This window comes from Ciconia boyciana, chromosome 9, assembly GCF_034638445.1.
Source record: "Ciconia boyciana chromosome 9, ASM3463844v1, whole genome shotgun sequence".
NCBI classification, from domain to species: domain Eukaryota; kingdom Metazoa; phylum Chordata; class Aves; order Ciconiiformes; family Ciconiidae; genus Ciconia; species Ciconia boyciana.
Genome location: NC_132942.1, coordinates 5,865,685 through 5,886,057, shown reverse-complemented (window position 1 = coordinate 5,886,057; position 20,373 = coordinate 5,865,685). Strand labels below are relative to the sequence as shown.

General features: G+C 44.6%; 1 protein-coding gene across 1 annotated transcript in view; it reads left to right on the top strand.

The window, feature by feature from the left end:
* Positions 1-20,373, top strand: part of RASGEF1C (RasGEF domain family member 1C) — a 75,530-nt gene that overhangs the window by 35,308 nt on the left and 19,849 nt on the right. Inside the window, exons 2-4 of the mRNA XM_072872142.1 lie at positions 11,186-11,368; positions 13,005-13,127; positions 15,734-15,871. Coding sequence (XP_072728243.1) covers positions 11,192-11,368; positions 13,005-13,127; positions 15,734-15,871 — 438 coding nt within the window. The 5' untranslated portion in view covers positions 11,186-11,191. The remainder of the gene's footprint in view (positions 1-11,185; positions 11,369-13,004; positions 13,128-15,733; positions 15,872-20,373) is intronic.

Genomic DNA, 20,373 nt, shown 5'->3' with positions numbered 1-20,373 from the left:
TTTTTGACTAAGAGACAGGTAGCAGTAGGTGCTAATAAATGAAAGGACTGCAAGTGAAATGTTGTGACATGCACCTCTCTGAACAACCTGCGAAGCGCTGGCAGAATCATCAAACCCAGCTGAGGGTAATCAGCAGGGACTGATAAAGCTGCTCTTGTAATTATTTGTTTGATATACAGCTTTCCTTCTTCCTTCTGCATAAATAGCAGAATTGCTTTGCTTAGTGTGGGAGGTTTTTTTTTATTCCTGTCAGGGCTTGTTCTCACCAAGATGTCATGAGACGAGGACTGAGGTCTGCATTTTTGTTTTATTTACAGGCTTTCCATTGTAATTCTGACAGCATGCGGTGAAGACAGCATTCATTTAGATGGGGAGAGGTGTCCTTGCTCATGCAAGGCTGTTGGTGTTGCAGAGGCCAGGCCCTGCCATGCTGCTTTTAAGCCGCTCTGATTCCTCTAGGTTTGGCCTGGAAGAAGCTGTTCCTGAGAGGAGGTGGCTGCTGAGGTCTGAAGGCAGTCCTGATGTCATGCCCGTGTATTTAGATATTAAATAAAATTCCCACAGCAGCTTTCTCGTTTGTAAGTGTGAGTTTGATGATGCCGCAGCCCAGACTGCCCTACAAAACTGCACAGCCCTTCAGATTGACAACTGTTAGTTATCCTTAAATAGCTTCCTCTGCTCACCACTCCTACTGCCTAAGCAAGAAAATCCAAGCATTGACTGATTTCCAGGCGGTCACAGTGGTGGCCCGTCAGCGATGACTGAACGGAGCCAAAAGGCTCCTGTTGATGTCAGTGGTTTCTGGGAACGCTGCCTGCGTGGTTTTGTTCCGGGATTTCCCTCTCCGTCCATGCCTCGTTGAGCTCTGACTTCACTCGGGGCAAATTGTGCAATTCTGTGTTTAACAAAAGGTATAGCAATTCATTCCCACACTAAGCACTCACATTTTCGTTGTTCCATTTATGTTCTATTTATCCTTTTCCTTTCCTTAAGGAAAGGAATGATTTCCTTTTCCTTAAGGAAAGGAAATTTCCTTTTCCTTAAGGAAAGAAAAAGGATAAATTTTTCTTAAAAAATTAAAAAAAAAATCCCATACACCAGAATAGTTTTTATATTGTCTAAGGGTTTTACCAGGAACTCAGGAGGAAGGGGGAGGCGTAAAGGGAGAGAGGCACATTAGAGCAGAAAATAGATTTCCTAGCCTGAAGTGAGAGAAATCCAGACTGCTGCCTTTAGCATACATTTGAATACTGTCAAGGGCATCTGAAATATATTGGTAGGCATTCTCCTTCTAATATTACTAAAAATCTGATAATGATGAGGCCCAGATATGCCACCGGCCCTGGACTTCACTTGCACATGCAATACTGGGAAAGTGTCTGAGACATCAGAGGCTGCGTTCAGTCTTGTGCCAGGGTCAATGCCAACTCACTCTTACTCAGGAGAAATACTTCAGACTTGAACCAGATTAATGAAAAGAGAAATTGTTCTGAGACTAAGGCAAAAAGCTTTACACCCATTGCAGTTTTATGGGGAGTTGTTCCTGAGCGATTACGGTGCATCCTTTCAATGCTTTCTGATTCCAGGCAATGATGGCATTTTAAGATAAATAACATGTTTGCGGCTCTGCTTGTTATTGAAGGGCTTTTATTATTGCTGATGTTACATGAAAAAGAAAGTTATTAAAAAAATGTGGCACTAACAAATTGAAGCCCCCAGGGAACTGTTGCCTGAATGGGATTTTGATTGGAGTTCAATTTAATTGGCCATAAATTTTCTCATTTCTGATTTACATTCTACTTCAGACCAGTCTACCAAATTCATGTTAATCAGATTTCCATTTTTCTCTATTGAACAAAATACTCCGACATGAGCATAAACAGAAATATTCCTTCAGCAAGGTGACCTTGTTCCTGCTTGCATCATGCTGGTAATTGATTTAATGCCTCTTTACCTATAAATTGGGCCTCTTTCTGAGGCATGTCCGTCAGATTTCGAGGTAATTGGTTAGCATAGTTGGTTTTTCACTGTAGTATTTTGACTGCAAGATATTTCTCATAAACCTCTAGCACAAGAGTAGCTGTGATCATTCTCACTGACATGATGGAAAAAATTCAGCTGCTCGACGTACGCATGCCTCTCCTGTTGGCTGGCTTTGAATGCAGCTGTGTGCATATCTCAGAGAATAAAAGCTCTTGTTCTAGCCCAGAGTAAATATGTGAGATGCAGAGCCCAGTAATTTCTGTAAGGTTTGAGTTGAATCTTTTTCCTGTCACCTTGCAATGTCTTTAGGGGAATGAAGTTACGCTGCAGGCGCTGCTCGCACTGGGCCCTTCTGCAAAGGAAGGAGCCGGGATTGTTTTTGTGCTTGTCGTGAATGTTAGCCTTTGCTCCGTGACTCGCCCAAGTGCTAGAAGGGCGAAGATGGAGACCTGAGGGCTTCTCTGCATGTTCTGGGGCAATGTAAATGCTGGCTTGGAGGTGCTGGGTCCAGTTTCTGGTCTGAATCTTTGGAATTGCTCTTTTGGATTAGAATGCTTTTTCATGGGGAAGTTGGAAGCCCATCAAGAATTGCTCAGTGTGTGAGTTGTAGCTGCATTTTACAGCAGAGGTCACTTTGGTTTCAGTTTTTCCTTGAAAAACTGGATGAAGAGGGTTTGTGCTTTAGGTGCTTCCCCAGTGCCCCATGGGAGCTGCAGCTCGGTTGCTCCTGTAGCCTGTTCTCCCAGGTCAGAGCTTCCCAGTGCATCCCCTTCCCCACCTTGTGCTGAGGATGGGGCTTCGCCATGCCCTGCCCCTCCTCCCCAGGAATGGGGCTGGGCAGCAGCACTCACCTGAACTTCAGGCCCCACCAACTCCCAGGACAGTTCGGAGCACTTCAGTTTGGGCCAAACCAGGTATTTAGAGGAATTTCATCACCCCCAAAGAAATCTTGCAGAAGAAGATCAGGATTTTTCCTTCCCGTCCTGATCTGCAGCACCCGAAGGAGGCTCCACACAAGGGGACTGTGGGGGTGAATTCCTTAGGGAAGTGATTTGGGAGGGGAGATAAGTAAGAGATGAGAACTAGGTGGGATCAAAGGAAATAGAATTGTCATCTAATTCTGATTAGATACCCAAAACCCTTAAATTCGCTTGCTGCTCTTGCAGTCTCATTCATGGGAATCTCAGTAAAGTGCCTCAGCTGCTGCAAGGAATGGGTAGGAAAGGGGAGGGAGCCAGCCTGCTCTAAGATGTAATCGTTGTTACTGAGTTTGGAGAATATTGCAGTTAAGTGTTTTTCCCCACCTTTCCCATCCCATGGTTCTTTTCCCTTGTGATTCTTTTGTGTTTCTAAGTTGTGTAGTTTATTATATTGCTCATTTAACCATTTCTAACAGTATTGGGATTGACAGGTTGAGTTTTCTGCAATCTCACAACTTCACGGACTGTAAATTGAATGTTTTATGGCCTGTTGAAAAGGTGAAAAGAAAGTTATGTCTGCTACTAGTTTCCTAATTACATCAGCATCAAATACACTGAGTTTGTTAACGCCAGGTACTCTTGCTGAGAAAACATTTATAACCACGGCCTTGACAACTGGAAGCAATTACTTTGCAGTGGTTTTCCTTTTGTTTTCTGAAACATTAGAATTCTTTCTCTCCTCTTTGCTCTGCTTCCCTCCCTGCAAAAGAAATAGAGAAAAATCTGAATTTTAGCTCATTATTATTATCTTCTGAATTTTTTTTTTTTGTCTGCAAAGATGAATAGCTGGAAAATTACTGAAAGTAATGCAAAGAAAAATTAGCATCTATTACTGAAGTTTCTGCTGAGCCCACTAGTATTTAAGGCTTGTATGACAGCAGTGGGCAGGTACCAAGGCAGATGAGACCCAACAGTGTCTTGTGCTGTCCCAGCTGAGAGCACAGAGCAGGGTTTGTTCTCCAGGGGATGGGGCAGAAAGCGAGTGCTTCATGGGAAACAGCTGAAGGACTCATGCCGTGTCCTGACCCGGAGGAAGCATGTGGCAGAGACGAGAAGCATCATTGATAAAAGCTTCTTCATGCCAAATAATGCATCTACGGACAGCTAAACCCTTCTGGCTCTAGTTTGTGTGTTCAGGCTGTGTGCGAAGTTGTCGATGCGGAGGGTTCGAAACTCGCCTGCACTGTGCAACCTGCTCCACAGCACAATTGTTTCTGCTCCTTCAGTCATTACCTGCTTGAGTCTCAGTTCGGGAGTCAAAGTCTTTGCCAAGCTACCTAGATGCTAACTCTGGTTATAGCTTGGACCTCAAAGCCCAATGAATAGGACAGGGAGTTGGTTCTTCTCCCATCTGTGGCATTAAGTAGATCACCTTTGGCTCCAGTTTCCAATCCTGCTGTTTGTCCATCGCAGTAGTGACTTTTGTTGGAGCAGGATTCGTCTGTATGTGAATTGGAACAAACGAGGCCTTGGTTCTGGCGGGATTGCAACTAAACATTGAAGAAGAGATCTGTATGTCTGCTCTGAGCTGCAGGGCTGTGCAGTCCGTTAGATCATTTGGGCCAACATCCATCTAGAGAAGATGCTGGTTGCTTGTGATTCTTTCTCTTTTCCTGCTATTCCATCCCTTAGTTCCTGATGCTTTTGGAGCAGAGCAAATCCTTCAGCAAAGCTCTTCCAATGTCATGTAAAGAGATTAGCAATGGTTGGATAATAGGTTTGGTTACTAAAGCTGGCCAAGAATTCTCCAAGATGTTTTTCCAAAATGTTTTAGGGTGAACCATCTTCACTTCCTTGAACTGTCTGGTTGGTTGGATCAGTAAAGACTTTTGCAGGATTGAGATGGGACGGGATGGGAGATGTGTCCCACCTGTGTTCCCAGATGGGAGTAAGAACCAGTCCAACTCACTCTAGATTAGGTATATTTGTTAAAGTCCGTGCCTTGCAAAATTATGCTTGACCTTGAGTCTCCCATACCCTTGATTTATCCCCTGCTCATGCTCACTGAGGACTGACTTGCACGTCCTGAGTTCTTGCAAGGAGGAGCCCACCATCGTGGTCAAGGATAGCGAGTGAAACTGGAGCCTCCCTCATGGCACAGACAGACACACCAACCTCCACACCTTCCCTTGCCGTCCTCTCTAGCTCCTGTAATTCTGGTGGGAGATTGTCAAAAGCTTGTGCCTTTCATCCCTGAAGTGGGAAGGGTTTTATTTATTTTGTTAATCTGAAAGTTAAGTGGGTGGGAAGATAAGTCTGCAGCCCCGCTCCATTCGTCACATGGTACCAGCTCTTGTTTCCCCTTGAGAGAGGCAGAGCAGATGGAAGGCAGACATGAAATGAAGATCAAAAGTAAACAGTGTGATTAAGTTTTTGATAAAAGGATAAAACACTTATCACATCAAAGCTGCTGAAAAACACATTAAATGTTTCCTGAACATTTCGTGTCCACGTAAGCATTGCCACAGGGACGTTTGCAACAGCAGGTGGTGAAGCTGGGGAATGCTGGTGGGGTATTTACCCTCGTGGCTCTGCCGCAGGTCACCTGGCTGGCACCAGCAAGGCAGAGCTGGCAGCCTGTTAGCCATCCTCTAGCACATCGAGCCTCTCTTGCTGCAGATTGGCCAGCCCATGTTATGTGCATGGTTAGGCAGTCCTTTCTTTAAGCCATGCCCAGCTCAGTTTTCCAGGTTTGGGCACTGTTTTTCCAGAGGTTTTAAGGCACTTGCAGTTGTAGATGGGTGCAGAGTTTGTGGGTGGCTTTTCTCCTAAGCATTGGTGATCGTTTGGTCTCATGCTTTGGCTCAGTGAATCAAGTCCTTAAATATTTTTGTGTAAGCAGTGTAATTTCTAGTGAGAAGTGCCTATGGATTGCCTATTTTCATCACTGTGTTGGAATGCTTAGCAGTCCCGGCCAGTGGAGAAAGATTAAAAAGCAGTATATTGCCATTATTTTTAAATTTCTTTTCCAATCTTATGAACGCATGAAATATATTAAAAGTATGTAAAGAAAAGGCACTTTGTAATAGCCAATAAAAGCTAAGAATTATGAATGATGAAACAGAAGAACAGCAGAAAGGAGTAGGGGTAGAAATAAATACAGCAGAAGATCCCCTGTTCCATTTATTACCATAACACCCCAGAAGTGCATTTCCTCTGCAGTGGCAATGGGCTCGCTTCCAGCAAACCCAACTTTATCATCCAAAAAAGCCACAGTTGAACGAGCTGTTGCTCAAGCTGTTGCATTTCCCAGTCAGAGAATCCTTGGCTGAACACCCAACCCCAAGATCTGGGAGAACATTGAGGAGCCCGCTATGGTCCGGTGTGACACCGTTGTCCTCCTCATTCCTAGGGATAGAGGATCACCAGGACATCTTACTGCAAAGTGCCCCAACGCTTACTGAGGAGGGACCTTTCCTGTGCCTTCTTGCTCAGCACCACCTGCACAGAACTGGGATTATTGGTTGCACTGTGGCACTGCTGGTGGTCTGAACATTTCGGTAAATTAAATGCAAAATGCTGCGGCACTGGCTCAGTAGCATTTTGCATTGCCTTGGTGCAGATGTCAGTGCTGAGTCCAACCTGCTTTTTTCCATTTTATAACCTTGTTTTTCTGTAGGCAAGGAGGGAGCCACATGCCCTGCCTTCTCCCACATGGAAGGTCCTGTGTCATAGAAACCAGTCCCAGAAACAGTCTCCCCTTGCATTTTCTGTTTTCTTTTTTTTTTTAACCAGTGCAGAGACATTTTCATATCTCCAGCTCTCAGTCCTTTAGAGCACAGGGATAGTTTAAATGCCGTATGTGTGCAGCCACCTGTATCATCAGTCACTTTGTATGGCAGGGTGTGGAAGTCTGCCCTTCACTAAGATCCCCCCACCAGCAGCGCTCCCTCCAGAGCACCATTTATCACAGCGGTCCTTCAAGCCACACATTATATTTTACCCTTGTCAGTGCCACAAGAGCCTGTGTGCTGTTAGCAAAACACCTCTGCTCCTTCTGAACCCACAGGCGTTAAGTCTGGTTTTGGGACCAGTGTACAGCAGTATATGCTTCCAAAGTCAGGGCACCAGCCCTCCATGTTTACTGCTGGAAATTTCCCAGTCTTAGTAAGTATGCATAAGAGCAGCAGAACTTGTGAAACTTGGGGGTTTGGCTTTTTCTCGCAATATTAGATTTCCCTATACTTAGGAAGGTTGGTGGATGCTGTTCCTTCAGGTAGTGTATTTGTAAGGTCTCTCACCTCCATACAAGTCCTCGAGTCCAGCGACGGGTCAGCTCACATCGCTGCTCTCTGCCCAGGAGGTCAATAGTTTGGGTCTTTCTCCTCTACCCAGCTGCTCAGCTTTATGGCACGTGGAGGAACTCGGCTGCTTTTGAGATCTCTGTATCATCCTGCAAATTTTGGTTGAAGCTGGCATCTGATTTCCTTCTGAAATGAGAGGTACAGCAAAACATTGTATGTTGAATTGGACTAAAGTTTAGGGAAGCACTTATCTGCTGAATTTTCACATGCTTAAATCTCATTGATTTCAGGTTAAGTCCAGGCGGTCTTTAAGTGAAGTTTTGGGCCATTTTTACCACGTGCGGGCTGTTCTTTCCAGGGAAAGTGGAAAAAGTTTTTATACCCAACATGGACTTCTTTACAAATATCTCATGATCTGGACTAGATTTTTACTTGCTATGGGTTATATTAAAAAGCCCAGAAATGGGGCAATGCTGCAACAGTTTAAGAAAGACATGTATTAGAATCACAGAAAAGTTAATCAGAAGGAACCTCTCGTGGTTGTTAGCCCAAGCTCTCGCTTGAAGCAGGGCTAACTTCAAAGTTTGCTCAGGTGGCTCAGGGCCTCGTCTAGTTGAGTTTTGAAAATCTCCCAGGATGGAGATGGAACATCCTTTCCAGGTCCCTCTTCCAATTTCATGCAGTGCTCAGGGGAGGATTTTCTCTTACGTTCAACTGGAATTTCCCTTCTACAGCCTGGGGGCGTTGCCTCTCTTGCTGTCACTCTGCTCTTCGGAGGAGGGCCTGGCTCTGTCTACACCACCTACCTTTTCCATCATCCAAACCACTGTCAGTACAATAAGACAAATCTCCTTGAGGTTGTTTGCTTGTTTGTTTTCCTCTCTCAGTGCTTCCCTTGTTGTTTCTGTATTCTGCGAGTGATTGACAGCATAACCTCGTCTTCTGCCTACTGCAGGCAATCACATATTTGGGCTCTTTCAAAGCAAGATCTTGTTTCTATTTAGTGCTTTTGAAAAGAGTACTTTGGAAACTGCATGAACAGAAAAAGAAATGAGGTGTTGTGAGCAGAGAAGTCCCTGTCCTAAATTCCTGTCTGCCAAATACTAATGTTAGTTATTATCAAGCTTAGTAGTGCAAGGGGTTTTTAGTCTCTGTACAGTTGGCCTTCATCCTGCTGTGAACATAACAGTATCAGCCAACAGTGAGCAAAAAGGCATGAAGTTAAAACCTTCAGGTCTTCTTCAGTGGCAAGTAAGGGGGCAACCAGGCACCAGCTCAGATATGACACAGGCCTTGCCCGAAAATTTGAGATTAGACCAGGAACTTCAGAATAAAAAGTAAAATTTAATTTCTTAACAATACCCAAGACGGATGTCTCAGTGACAGTTGTACTGCTCTTTTTATTTAGTTTTTTAAAAAGGTAACTTTTTCTTAAGAAGCATTAGTATGTATTTCGGCAAGATTTCTCATGTAATGAGATGCAAAAGTTCAGGCAATATCCTGTTTAGATACGTTTCTATTTGATGATAAAAATGGCATTGACAGTGAAGGATTGCACTGAATAAATTATTACTTTGAGTTCTGTTTTATGCTGAAGCCAGGATGTGTCTTGTAAGTTCACAGCTGTTTTAACTTTTTCTTTTCCTCATCTAGACAGCTATATGTCCATGAGATTTATTTCTTGATCTATATGGACATGCAATCCTTCTTGGGATTATTGCCATAGAAACAAGACGTAATGTAGAGCGTGTTAGAAGTAACAAATGGGATTTGGCAGTCTTTCCCATTTACTACACAGTCTGAGCTGTGTACAAAAAGCAGCAATTACTTGCTCTCGGAGCCTTATTAACACGCACATCTGCACATTCATTAAAACTAGATACTTCAACTTCCATTCTGGCTCAGATGACATTCAGATATTCTGGTCTTTAAACGAAACTAAAATCCCTGACTTCTATTTTATTTTTCAGTCAAGGCAGGAATTTGTTGGTTTTGACATTTGGGTTCCTTCTTGTTTGATTGCAAATCCCGGAGGCAGCCCGCGCTCCCAGCCCGTGTGAGCCTCCCAGAAGGAGATAAGATGCAATAACCGAACCGCTGGCTCCCGGGGAATGGTCCTTCCTTTGAAGGATGAAGTCACCCAAGTTTTGCTCGTAAAGGCTGATCTCCCACGGTGCTGGGACCCAGCTCCCAGCCTCTCCCAGGGCTTCACAGCCTGCCTGGCTCACAGGCACACTGCCCTTCTCGTGCTCAGCGGCCCAAGGTTGCTCTGAGTTGGAAAGTTGCAGCAGCCTGAGCTTGGGGGAGTAGATGGGTTGTGCCAGGCAGAGCGGTGCTTTTTGCACACAAGGATATTTGCAGGAGTAAATACAACGTACTTGTAACTAAAGCTGAGCTGACTGTCTGGGTCACAGCACTTTTACTGACATATGTAAGGGAGAAACGCAAACTCAAGTTTTTAAGCTGAATCCATGGGGCAGCTTTTGAAGTCGTGTGGGATGGTGAAGAGGCAGAATACTAGATGGAACAGGGTAAAGAATAGAGCAGAGAAATATATTGGAGAATAAGGCGTATCTGCTGACTGCCTGTGACCGAGCACCAGCAGGCAGGACGACTCGGCACGCTGAAGCCCTGTGCCTTCCTACGTGGGAGGTTGGTGCCGGCTCAGAGGGCTGCAGGGTGCAGATCTTGCTCTTCCAGCAGACAGAGGTTATGCTCAGGAGGGAGAGCTGGAGTCCTGGAAAATGTTTTGTAGCTGCTCAGGGGGGTAGAGGTTGGCTCTAGGACTCTTCCCTTCCTTCATCTCTTTCCCATCCTCCCTCGCACCAAGTAAAATCAAATTTAGAAGCAAATTATCAGGTCACAGAGGGGTCCCTTGCTCTGGATGATATATTTGCTGACCTGGGAGTGAGCATGCACTGTCCTCTTCCCAGTCTGCATCCTATAACGCTGCCTCGTGTTGAGAGCAGAGCAGCTTCTGGGGGGGGTTCAGAGGCAGCTGGAGATGCTTCAAAGCTCTCAGGGCAAAATCTGTCATCCCTTGCACCAATTCAGGAACAAACCAACTTTGCTCAACAGAAGAAACATTAAAACCTGATTGTAAGCCACAAAATTGAGATGGAGCCTAGAATGCAACCCGGAGAGCCCAGAGAACTGATAATACAGGGAGCTGGAAACTGGGCTACACGCTCCGAGTTTGCCTGGCCTCCTTTTCAAAGGTGCTGAGGACTCTGCATCTCTAGTGAAGTCGATGAGTGCTCAGAATCTTTTTGAAACATTTATTTAGTGCCTAAGTATAGATCTAGGACTGACTAACTTCAGGCTCCAAAAATAGTGCAGGTGTCTGCCTTCTCCCTCTCCCTCATTTCTCTTTTCATTGCTCTTTAATCTCTTCTTCAGCTCCCACGTTCTCTGTTGCCTCCAACTCCCTTCATTTTTCCATCCTCCTCCAGTTGACTTCTGACGCGTCTCCTGTCCCGTGGGAGCCACAGAGCATTTCTCAAGGTCCATCCTGAGCAAGCCTTGGGTGGCACCTCTTTTCTCTCCCTCTCTCACCCTAAATTCTCCCTGCCTCATTCTCAGGGGGACAGAGGTTCAAACGAACAGCTCTGTTCTGCTCAGGAACTTGCTGAATTCAAGTCCCAAGTATCTTGCCTCTCCTACATGGGACTGACCAGGGCTGGTAGCAAAAAGGGGATCATCACAGACACATCACATTGGGGGTGGGAGCCCGAAGCAGCTGATGTCCCTTCCTGGCCCAAAAGCATAAATCAGAATGTCCCATTTTCCTGTGTATTTCCCATCGCAGGCATTATCTGCCAATGACAACAATAAAAGAGCTTATAATGAAGCGATCATGTTAATTTTGTGAACAGGAAGCTCTCATTAATGGCTTGTGTTTTTCAAATCAGCCAGAAGACAGATGTGGCTGTGAATCTGATGGATGTTGTCCCTGATGTGAGTTTCTGTCTGTTGTAGGAAGGCATGCCCCAAACGCTGAGTTCTACCAGTATGTTTACCCCATGTGGCTTCAGCCCTCATCTACATACTTCAAAAGAAGATGAAAAAGGAGGACTGATCTTCCAGGATGGAAACCTTACCTCAGCATCTCTGGATGCTCTAATCCAGCATCTCATACCTACCACTGATTACTACCCTGAAGTAAGCAATTCACAGTATAATAAACAGTTTAATTTTGATGAATTGGGGCAGCACTTTATGCAAAAGTGCAAATGTGTTAAATCTTGAATTAAGAGGGCTAATTTAAAAGCTGCATACAATTAAAGCTTGGTAAATCGATGCATTGCTTTAAATGCTGTTTCACTGCTCTATAATTGTTCCCCTGAAAAAGCAGATCCCAAAGTTGATACTGCCTTTAAATAAGAGAACGGGCTGAGGGGGGAAGGCTGTGGTGGTGATGAATTAGTGATGTAGCAGTCGGAGCACTTCAAAAATAGCAGTGCATCCCAGAGAGGCTTAGATGAAGACTGAAGCAAAAAAATTCAAGTCTGAACTGGCATTAAATTAGCTGAATTTCAGTAGCTGCTGAAGTCATCCAGGTTTGTTTGCATGTACAAAGCATTCCCTCAGTGACAGCAGAGACGCTCCTTCTGATGGGTTCATAATTTACCTAGGGTTATATTCACACCAACTTTGCCATCACTGGACAGCACAGTCCGGATCCTAATCCGTGCTCCATCAGTGAATATTCAGTGTTTCTCCACCAACAGTGTGAGGATCTAAACTGGAAGCAGGTTTATGGTCCTGCAAGCCATTGACTTCACTGGATTTTGCACATCCTCAGTGGAATTCAGGACGGAGTTTGACTGGAAGACTTTTAAGTGCTAATATATCTCTATGGAAAAGGCTGTATTTCAAAGCACAGAGTAGCATTGACTTCTGGGCAGTTTAGAAGACTACAAAAGTTATCAATGCAGAGCAGACAGCATGTTTTAAATTACCCGCAGCTCAGTTTCTGATCAGCTAAAAATAAGTAATAAAGAAGCACATCAATTAAAAAAAAGAACAGAAAGGCAATAAAAATAGGTAATGGACAGATTAGGCTGTGAGATTTTCATTAAGCAATGTGTGATGTGTAATATTATACCTGCTGCTCAGGAGCATGGCTAGGTCTGGAGGAAAGAAGATAATTCAGGCGCTGGGAGGGGTCAGAATGCAAACAACTGAGGATTCCTGCATATATTTTAAATTCACTGCTGGAATACTTTAAATAATCCAAGGATTTATCCAACAGGCCTGCTTCCCACAGCTTCACAGTTGTGGGACTGCATCTGATATGGCTTGGCTGATAGGAGTGAATTTTGGGGAGTTAGTAGAATAAATGAAATATTCCTTAAAACAGGCTGGGTGAGACCTGCAGGGCTATAGCAAGATGTGACTAACCTGTGGGCGTCTGCAGTTCACGACCCAGTACAACACCGAGGTGCCTGAGTGTCTACGTGTTTAACTTCCGCTGGCCTCCGTGCATCCCTGGTTGTGCTGTCTCCTACACCTGGGCTCGCTCCTGTAGAGTGACCTACAGACTGTCTTTGCTGGGTGTTTGCACAGGGTTTGGGCAACCAAAGGCTGGAATTGGATGCTGTGGAGGAAGGAGATGCTACTGCCTCCTGCACCCACTGTAACCAGTTCCATTTTCAGGGTCAGGAATCCCTATGTCTTTTAGACATAAAGATCTGTCCCAGTGGAAATGCAAAAACTGTGGAGTTCAGGGCTTTTATGGCTAATATTACCCACTGTGCGGCTGCTTACAGCAGGTCTGCTTGTCTTTCTCCTGCAGAAAGCCTATATCTTTACATTCCTGCTGAGTTCCAGACTCTTCATCGAACCCCATGAGCTTTTGTCCCGAGTTTGTCACAAGTGCATTGAGCAGCAGCGGCTGGACGACCCCGTGCTGGACAAGGTTAGTTTATCTTTACAGCCCAAAAATGTGAGATGTTTTCAAAGGGCAGAGAATTCTGGGGTCTGGTGTGTGTCCTTTGCCTCCCTTTGGATTGAATGAAACTTTCTCGTAAAGGATGACGGTTGCCACTGAGATCCTGACATTGAGGCATCCTAGTATCCTTGTCCAAGAGCAGTGCTCCAGGCACTAGTCACTTCAAATCTTCTTCTAATTTTCCCTTTCCCCCTGTCTTAGTCTTCCCAGGTGACTTTCCTTCTTAACTTCTTTAAGGCTCTGATGAAGCCCGCGGGATGCAAGGAGGTAGGATGTAAACCTCACACACCGTCAACTGCAGATGTCGACACACCACTCTCTTTCCCATTTTTACTTAATGCGTCTGCCTTTTTGCTTTCTTGCTTCTGGTACAGTAATATTTCCTCTTGGCCTTACCTCACTTTGAACGCTACGTAACAGCATGCAGCTACCCACTAACCTCCCGTTGCCGGCACTGACAGATCGTCCGCACAGCCGTGGTGCAGAGCGGCACTGTCTGGCACACCAGGAACGACTTGAAGCAGTAGTGAAGCTGTGACAAGCTAATAGGATGAGAAAATCCAAGCTGTTACTGCGTCGGCACTCCTCCTGTTTTGCCCTAGGACTGTCCAGACCGATACAGTGTGTAACAACACAGATGCATCCTCTGGCAGTCCCACACACGCTACCGTGGAGGTGGGTCCCACTGGATCCTTTTCAGTGCTGGATTCCACCCAAGCGCTCCTCGGTGCATTGATGAAGACCTATCCCGTACATTACCTGGAGCAGGAGATGCATCTTCGGTGCAGTGGAGGGGAGAAGAACGTGCGTTAGTTGCAACTTTCCAAAAAACCCCAAATTCTGAAATTATTCTCAAGATCAGCCTTTCCAGCTTTGAAACAGTATTTTTGGCATCAAATACTGAATCACCAACATCTGAACGCACGTGCTTGTTTTTGCCCAGGCAACTGGTTGCATGAGTAACAGGAGTTCTGCCCTCACTATGGAGAGCATAGCCAGACTACATAGAAATCTGATACTTGGGTTGCCCGTGCAGTCCGTGTTAATAGGAATATCTGTATGGGGTGCAGCATCCAAAACAATTTTTCTGAGGTGTGATGGGTTCTGTTCTCCGATGCTATGGCAGATGCAAATTTAGGAGGATTAAAATGTGAGCATTGCAGAGTTTTGCTGCTCATTAAACTTTGCAAGAAATGAGAAACGCTATCTTATTACAAAGATCTCCCAATCTGCCTGAGGTGAGTCTGCATTTTGGACTAGCCCGTAGTAACGCAGAGTTGGTGGGACACAGCTGATTTTGTGTTCCTGAGAGTGGGCTGACGTTGAAACTTTGGACACAAGCAACCTCCCGTCCCCTGAGGCGTGTCCTGTGACTTGCACAAAGTCCTCTCCTTCAAATTCGTAGTAGCAGTTTACACAGCTGGAGCAAATGTCCCTTAGACCTTTGTAGTTTCCAATAAAGCTTTCCCTTTAGCAGCCACCTGCTGGTCTTTGAGCATGAGCTTAATGCTAGCTGACAGCAGTTATTTTTAGAGATGTGGTTCATTGAAACCTGTTGTTGGCGGAAAGCTGAAATATGCATTTTAACCACCTTGGTTGAAAAGCAGAGAGCTGTGGAGCTCAAGAGTATAATTTTTCCTGATTACAGGGTACACTTTAGCTACAGTACGTAGGATGCAGAAGAAGGGTGTTTGTTTTGGTCTGTGTTTTCTGTAAATGAAAATGCAGTTTGTTGTTTAATGCAATTTCCTTTTCACGTGTTCTTGGACAATGGAGGATGAAAGCTTTGGAAGCAGCCGCACTGACGTCTTTTGAGACAATACTAATGCACCAGTTGTGCTCTTCCCCACATTTCCCTCTTTGCCCCATATCTTCCTGACTATTCCCACTGCTGCATTCTCAGATAAATCTACACCAAAAGCAAAGTGGGTGCCAGTGGTGTGTTATGTGAGTGGGTGTCCTTGTCCTATCATGACCTTGAGCTCATGTGGGAAGAGAGCAACATTATCAGTAACCCAGGTAAAGTTACTAACGTGCTGGTGTTTTGTCCATCTTTTCTTCCTCGTGTTATATCTGCTACTGGTCACTAAGCAGTTTTTTCATACAGCCAGAAAGCAAAGAAGCAAAAAACACCTCTTTGTTGGTCAAGAAATACATTCCAATCAATTTTTCAGGGAAGGATGAAAATGTAGGAGGGTTGTAAGTACAAAAGGGAAGAACATATGGTTCAAATCAGCAAAAAGGCCAGATGTTTTTAAAGAAGGTATAAAGGTTGCACCAACAAAATGTCCATCCAACCATAAATGAGCCAATTGCATGTGCAGAATACTTAAATCTGCATGTAAAACAGACAGTTGTGCATGCATCTAAGTACTGGTGTATTTTGCATGCCAAAATGTATTATCATTTGTGCACCACACTATTTGTTTGCATGTGTGCAGATTTTGCAGGTGCAACCATAAGTGCCTTCTTTGAAAATCTGGCCCCACATTGAGTGACATACATATTTGCTGGGAGACTTTAATGAGTAAACACGTTTCAATCCCTGTCCATCATTCTGGTTTCCATTTCAGGCTCGGATCAGAAAATTTGGACCCAAAATCTTACAGTTGCTGACAGAGTGGACAGAGACATTCCCGTATGACTTTCAGGAAGAGCGAATGATTGGCCATCTGAAAGACATGATTCACAGGATAGCCCCGTGTGATGAGGTGAGGATGTCTGACCTGGGATGTTGTGCGGAGATGTTAAGTTCATTTTCCCACTTGGTTCCTCCTTTTCCTCCTTTTGCCACATCCTGTTCCATGCCTCTTCCTGGGAACTCTCACAGCTTTGTTCTCCTCTAATGGTTAAAACCTTTAGTAGTTTCCCTGAAAGCCACATCTCTCAGTTTAGGTACCCCTGTGGCAGTGGCATGGGGACACATTGGAGTGATCAGTGGAATTTATCTACTATACATTGCATTGTAAGAGAATAACACCCCCATTTCACAGATGGAAAGATCTGAGGAATAGCATAGACTGAGTGTGGTGGTCACAGAGCACAGAGCTGTGATCTCCCAAGTTATAGTCTAGCAGAGGAGTGAAGTATCGTGGCCTGAGACCAACCATCTTGGCCAAGCAGTGGGTCAGGGAGTGCTCCAGGATGTGTAGTTCAGTGAACGGGGAGTGGAGCAAGCAGCCAGTCATCAAGTGATTGCACTGGGGAGCTAAAAAAGATCATCAGTTGCCTGAAGGTACCTGATGAAGGCTTCCTTTCTCAAAGAAAATGAGTGGTTGTGAAAGTGGAACCACCAAAGGGCATTTATGGTCCTTTTTTTGTCTCATCTTCTCCATTTGCTTATGTCCTTGATCACCTGTGCCGAAATCTAATTTTCCATTCCTTACTTTACATGTCTTCAGTCTGGTAATTTTTTTGAAAGAATGTTTGCATTTTGTCATCTTTTTCATTAGTGAATCTAACAAGGGTTTGGCTTACACCTTCCTGTCCTGTGTAGAAGAGTTCCCAGGCCCTGTGCTTGAGCTGGCTGACATTGTAAAGCAGGGACCCAGGCAGGAGCGAGCCGGGACAGAGCAGCAGACTCTGATCACAGTTTGACTGATGCCACTGGAATCCCCATCAAAGTTCACAGGATCTGTGGGCCAAGAGATGGCTCCTGTTGAATCCAGCCTATTTGGCCAATATGGTGAGATAGCAAGGGACAGTCCTTACATTTAAAGAAAATACAAATGTTTATGGACGTGTAGCTTCTCTGGGAGCATGAAAGCGGCAGAAGACAGCAGTGTGTGGCCTGCTGGGCAAAACTCAGTCTAGATGGCTGTTATGGTCTAGGTGTTCAAATGCATGAGCCATGTGTGTGGCAGAGTAGGACGCAGTGAATGGAGTCTCTGGGAGACCTGCTTGCAAATTCAGGTGGGTGAATCCCATAAATTAATTCAGAAACATTAAAAATACCACAAACTCCATGAAAATAATAAGGATAAGAGCAAATAGTACATAGAGTCTCTAATTACTTCTAGGTTAACCATGGGATGTGGAACAATTCAGTTCCATTGGCTACATCAAGGCCTGGCTTCAGGCCACAGATGGGTGCAATTCAGTAGAACAAAAAGCGCATACCCATGAGTCCAAGAAAGAGATGGATGGAGAGAAGAGAGAAGGAATTAACAGGGTTGCAGCACAACGGAAGTGAAATTGGACCCTCCTACCCACATGAAACACGAGAGAAATGGAAACAGCTGCTCTTGGGCTGGGCTGGCATCATGTTTGGCACTTTTGGGTGGCTGTAGGCTGGCATGGCTTGGCTGGCTGGGCTAGCCAGCCCATGGGAGAGGAGGGGTGGGAAGGGGAAGCTGCGTGATACTTTGATGGAGGTGAAGGGAACACAAAGGACTTTCAGGAAGAGCCAAGGTGGCCTCAGTTCCATTGACAGAGCAGTAAAACTTCTCCCTGAAGGGGAAGAGGCAATGAACTTGCTCCTGTCAACCACTAAGAAAGGTGCCTTGCAGCCTTTCAGCATCTGAAGTGAGAGAAACCCATACAGACCCGCCAAAATCATGTCCACTGGAAAGAAGGAACCAGCCAAAAGGGCAGAGAAGAGGGGCTTTATGGGTGCTCTTTAAAAGCAGTAGGTGCCCTGGTGAAGCATAAATGCTAAAAATCAACTTTTTGCATACAAAGCAATAATTTATTTGCCTAACCTGAGCAAGTGCTGCACACCTTTGCTCTGGCGTGGGCATAGCTGTGTACCAATGCTTATGGGTGCCCTTTGGGACAAATCATTGTTTTTCAAATATTACTAGGCACTATAATTGCAAGTGATTATGCCTGAGCAGAATCAAGAATTAATTTAAGAAACAGCTCATATCCTGCAAATGCAAATTTCCTTTTTTAAGGGACAGCATGGAAGAGTGGTGGTGCCCTTTAGTTGTTTGGAAGAAAGTTGTTCCCATTGTGGATCATAGAAATTAAAGATTGAAAGATTTGTGAGGTCATCTAGTCCATGTAGGTTAATGCAGGATTTTCCCCTGCAGTGTATGCTCCTGTCCTTTGCAGAGTCCACTTTCTAAAGGCTCTGTCATGTGCTTATAAAGGTGTCCATGCTGAGAAGCATTTCTTAGTAAGTGCTGTGATTTGCATTTAGAGTTAGAAATTTTAATTAAAATTTGAGCTCCTAAGCCACCTGCTGAGGCCTGCCATCTTCAGAGGAACTCTCCCAGTTAAGAACGAAACATTTTCTTTAAATATTAAACAGTAGTATGCTTCTTTTGACTGTTAATGTGGCAATGAAGTGAAATCAGTTGATAGAGTCCAGCATGCAGCCATGTACAATGGGGGGTCACTTTGTGGCAAGGTAATTACCAGCATGTTGAAGGTAATGAACAATGTTGTTTTCACTTAGTGAACATAGCTTAAAGAAGGCAGGAAATGCTTTTAAAAGGGCAAAAGCAGGATTTTTTTTAATTTCTCCCCCAACGCACACAGAAAAGCTTTCTAGGCAACCGTGCACCCAACCGATTTTCAGTGAGTCTCTTCAAGAGCTCTAATTTCTGAATAATCTTTTTTGTGTCCACTAAGTGTCTCTCATTTCATTCTTTATTAGGTGGCTGGCTTAGCTGAGTCTTTGTTTACTGTTGTCTATATATTATTATGCCATATTCCCTACAAAACGAGGTGAAACTGTATCTCTTGATAAGGATTTATTGAAAGACTGGCTAATATGCATGTCTTTCAAGCAATTTTATGCTGCTTTTTGGCTTTTCATCCAAACAGTGAAGAATTTGATACTGCACAGATAGGGCTGGTCCAAGATTTCTCATCCAAACTCCTTTTTGAAGGCGAACTGGGTTTTCAGCTAAAAGTTTTTTAGCCAAATGTTTTATGTTCCGTAGATGACTTGGATTTCAGTGCTGTGCCTGCCCCCCTGCCCCGAAATTAATTCCCCTGTTTACAAAATATGTTCACAAAATACCAAATATGTCGCTATTTGAGTTTCCACTAAAAAAATAACATTCTATTTGTAGAGGTTGATAAACTATGCTGAGATTTGCAAACACACCTGGATGTAAACCAGAGAAATATTTAGATGGTGTTCAGTAGTTTGGGTCCAAGACAGTCTTTGTAAATCCAAAGTGTGACCATGTGTTTGAATGAGGATTTACATGAAGAAGGCCAGTAGTCTCACTTCCTTGGATCTAGTATACATCAGGAACAGATAAAAACTGGAAGAATGTTTTTTAATGTTCTAAAAATTACTTACATTATTTATTTTTACGTCTTCCTTACTCAATTTTCACTCCTCCTGTGTGATTTGCTTCCAAATATAACGTGTTGTCATTCTCCAAGACAAGTCCCACCTGCCTTCTAGAGACTTGCTTCATTTCAGACTTACCAGCTATATTTTGCAAAAAAAGCCTGACTCCGTCCTGCTTATTTGGCCCATGTTCCACCCCAGCTCAAGAGAGCGTCTTCCTTGAGTGAAATGAGAGGTTCCTCAGCAATGTGAAACCTTCTGCTAGAAAAGCTGGATGAAAGTTATGGTGTTGCAGCAAAAGTTGAAGCACTTGGGATGTTCTGAAGGTTTCCAGCCTCAGACTGTAATGGAAACAGGGTAGACGTGAGCATGTTATTCTTCACTGTGAAGTAGCAGGAGATGCTACTTCCAGTGTGCAGCTGGGATCCTGTGTAGGTGAGAAGAGCACTGACTCTGGCTTCTGGTACCATGAGTGCTGTCAATGCCTGACACTGAAGGCTATCCACAGTCTACAAAAGTCTGAAGAAGAGAAAGGCTGTATCTAAACCCTGGGATTCAGGAGTACTTTCCAAGACTTCGCTTGGGCTGCATCCAGCTTGGGATGCAACACAGGTGTGTGTTGGTCTTCATGGGAAGGCACACTCCGGCCAGGTCCCTGTTGTGATGATGAGGACTGCGTGGAGGGTGTACATCTGCTGCGCAGTACAGATGTAACAGAAGAGGGCTCCGTGCCAGCTCTGGTTTCACCCTGACAGATTACAAACTGATGTTACTGGCAACTTGACGTTACTAAATTCCATTTGGGTGGGGAGTGAGGAGTTATTCCTCTTGGGAGCAGCCAGAGGATCTCTCCACTGTGTGTCTTTGTGCTGGAAGAGGAGCTGGTAGCAGGCCAGCCTGCAAACTGTTTTCCCAAGTGACCGTGCTCTTTGAAATTAAAGCAAGCACCCATTGCACCCA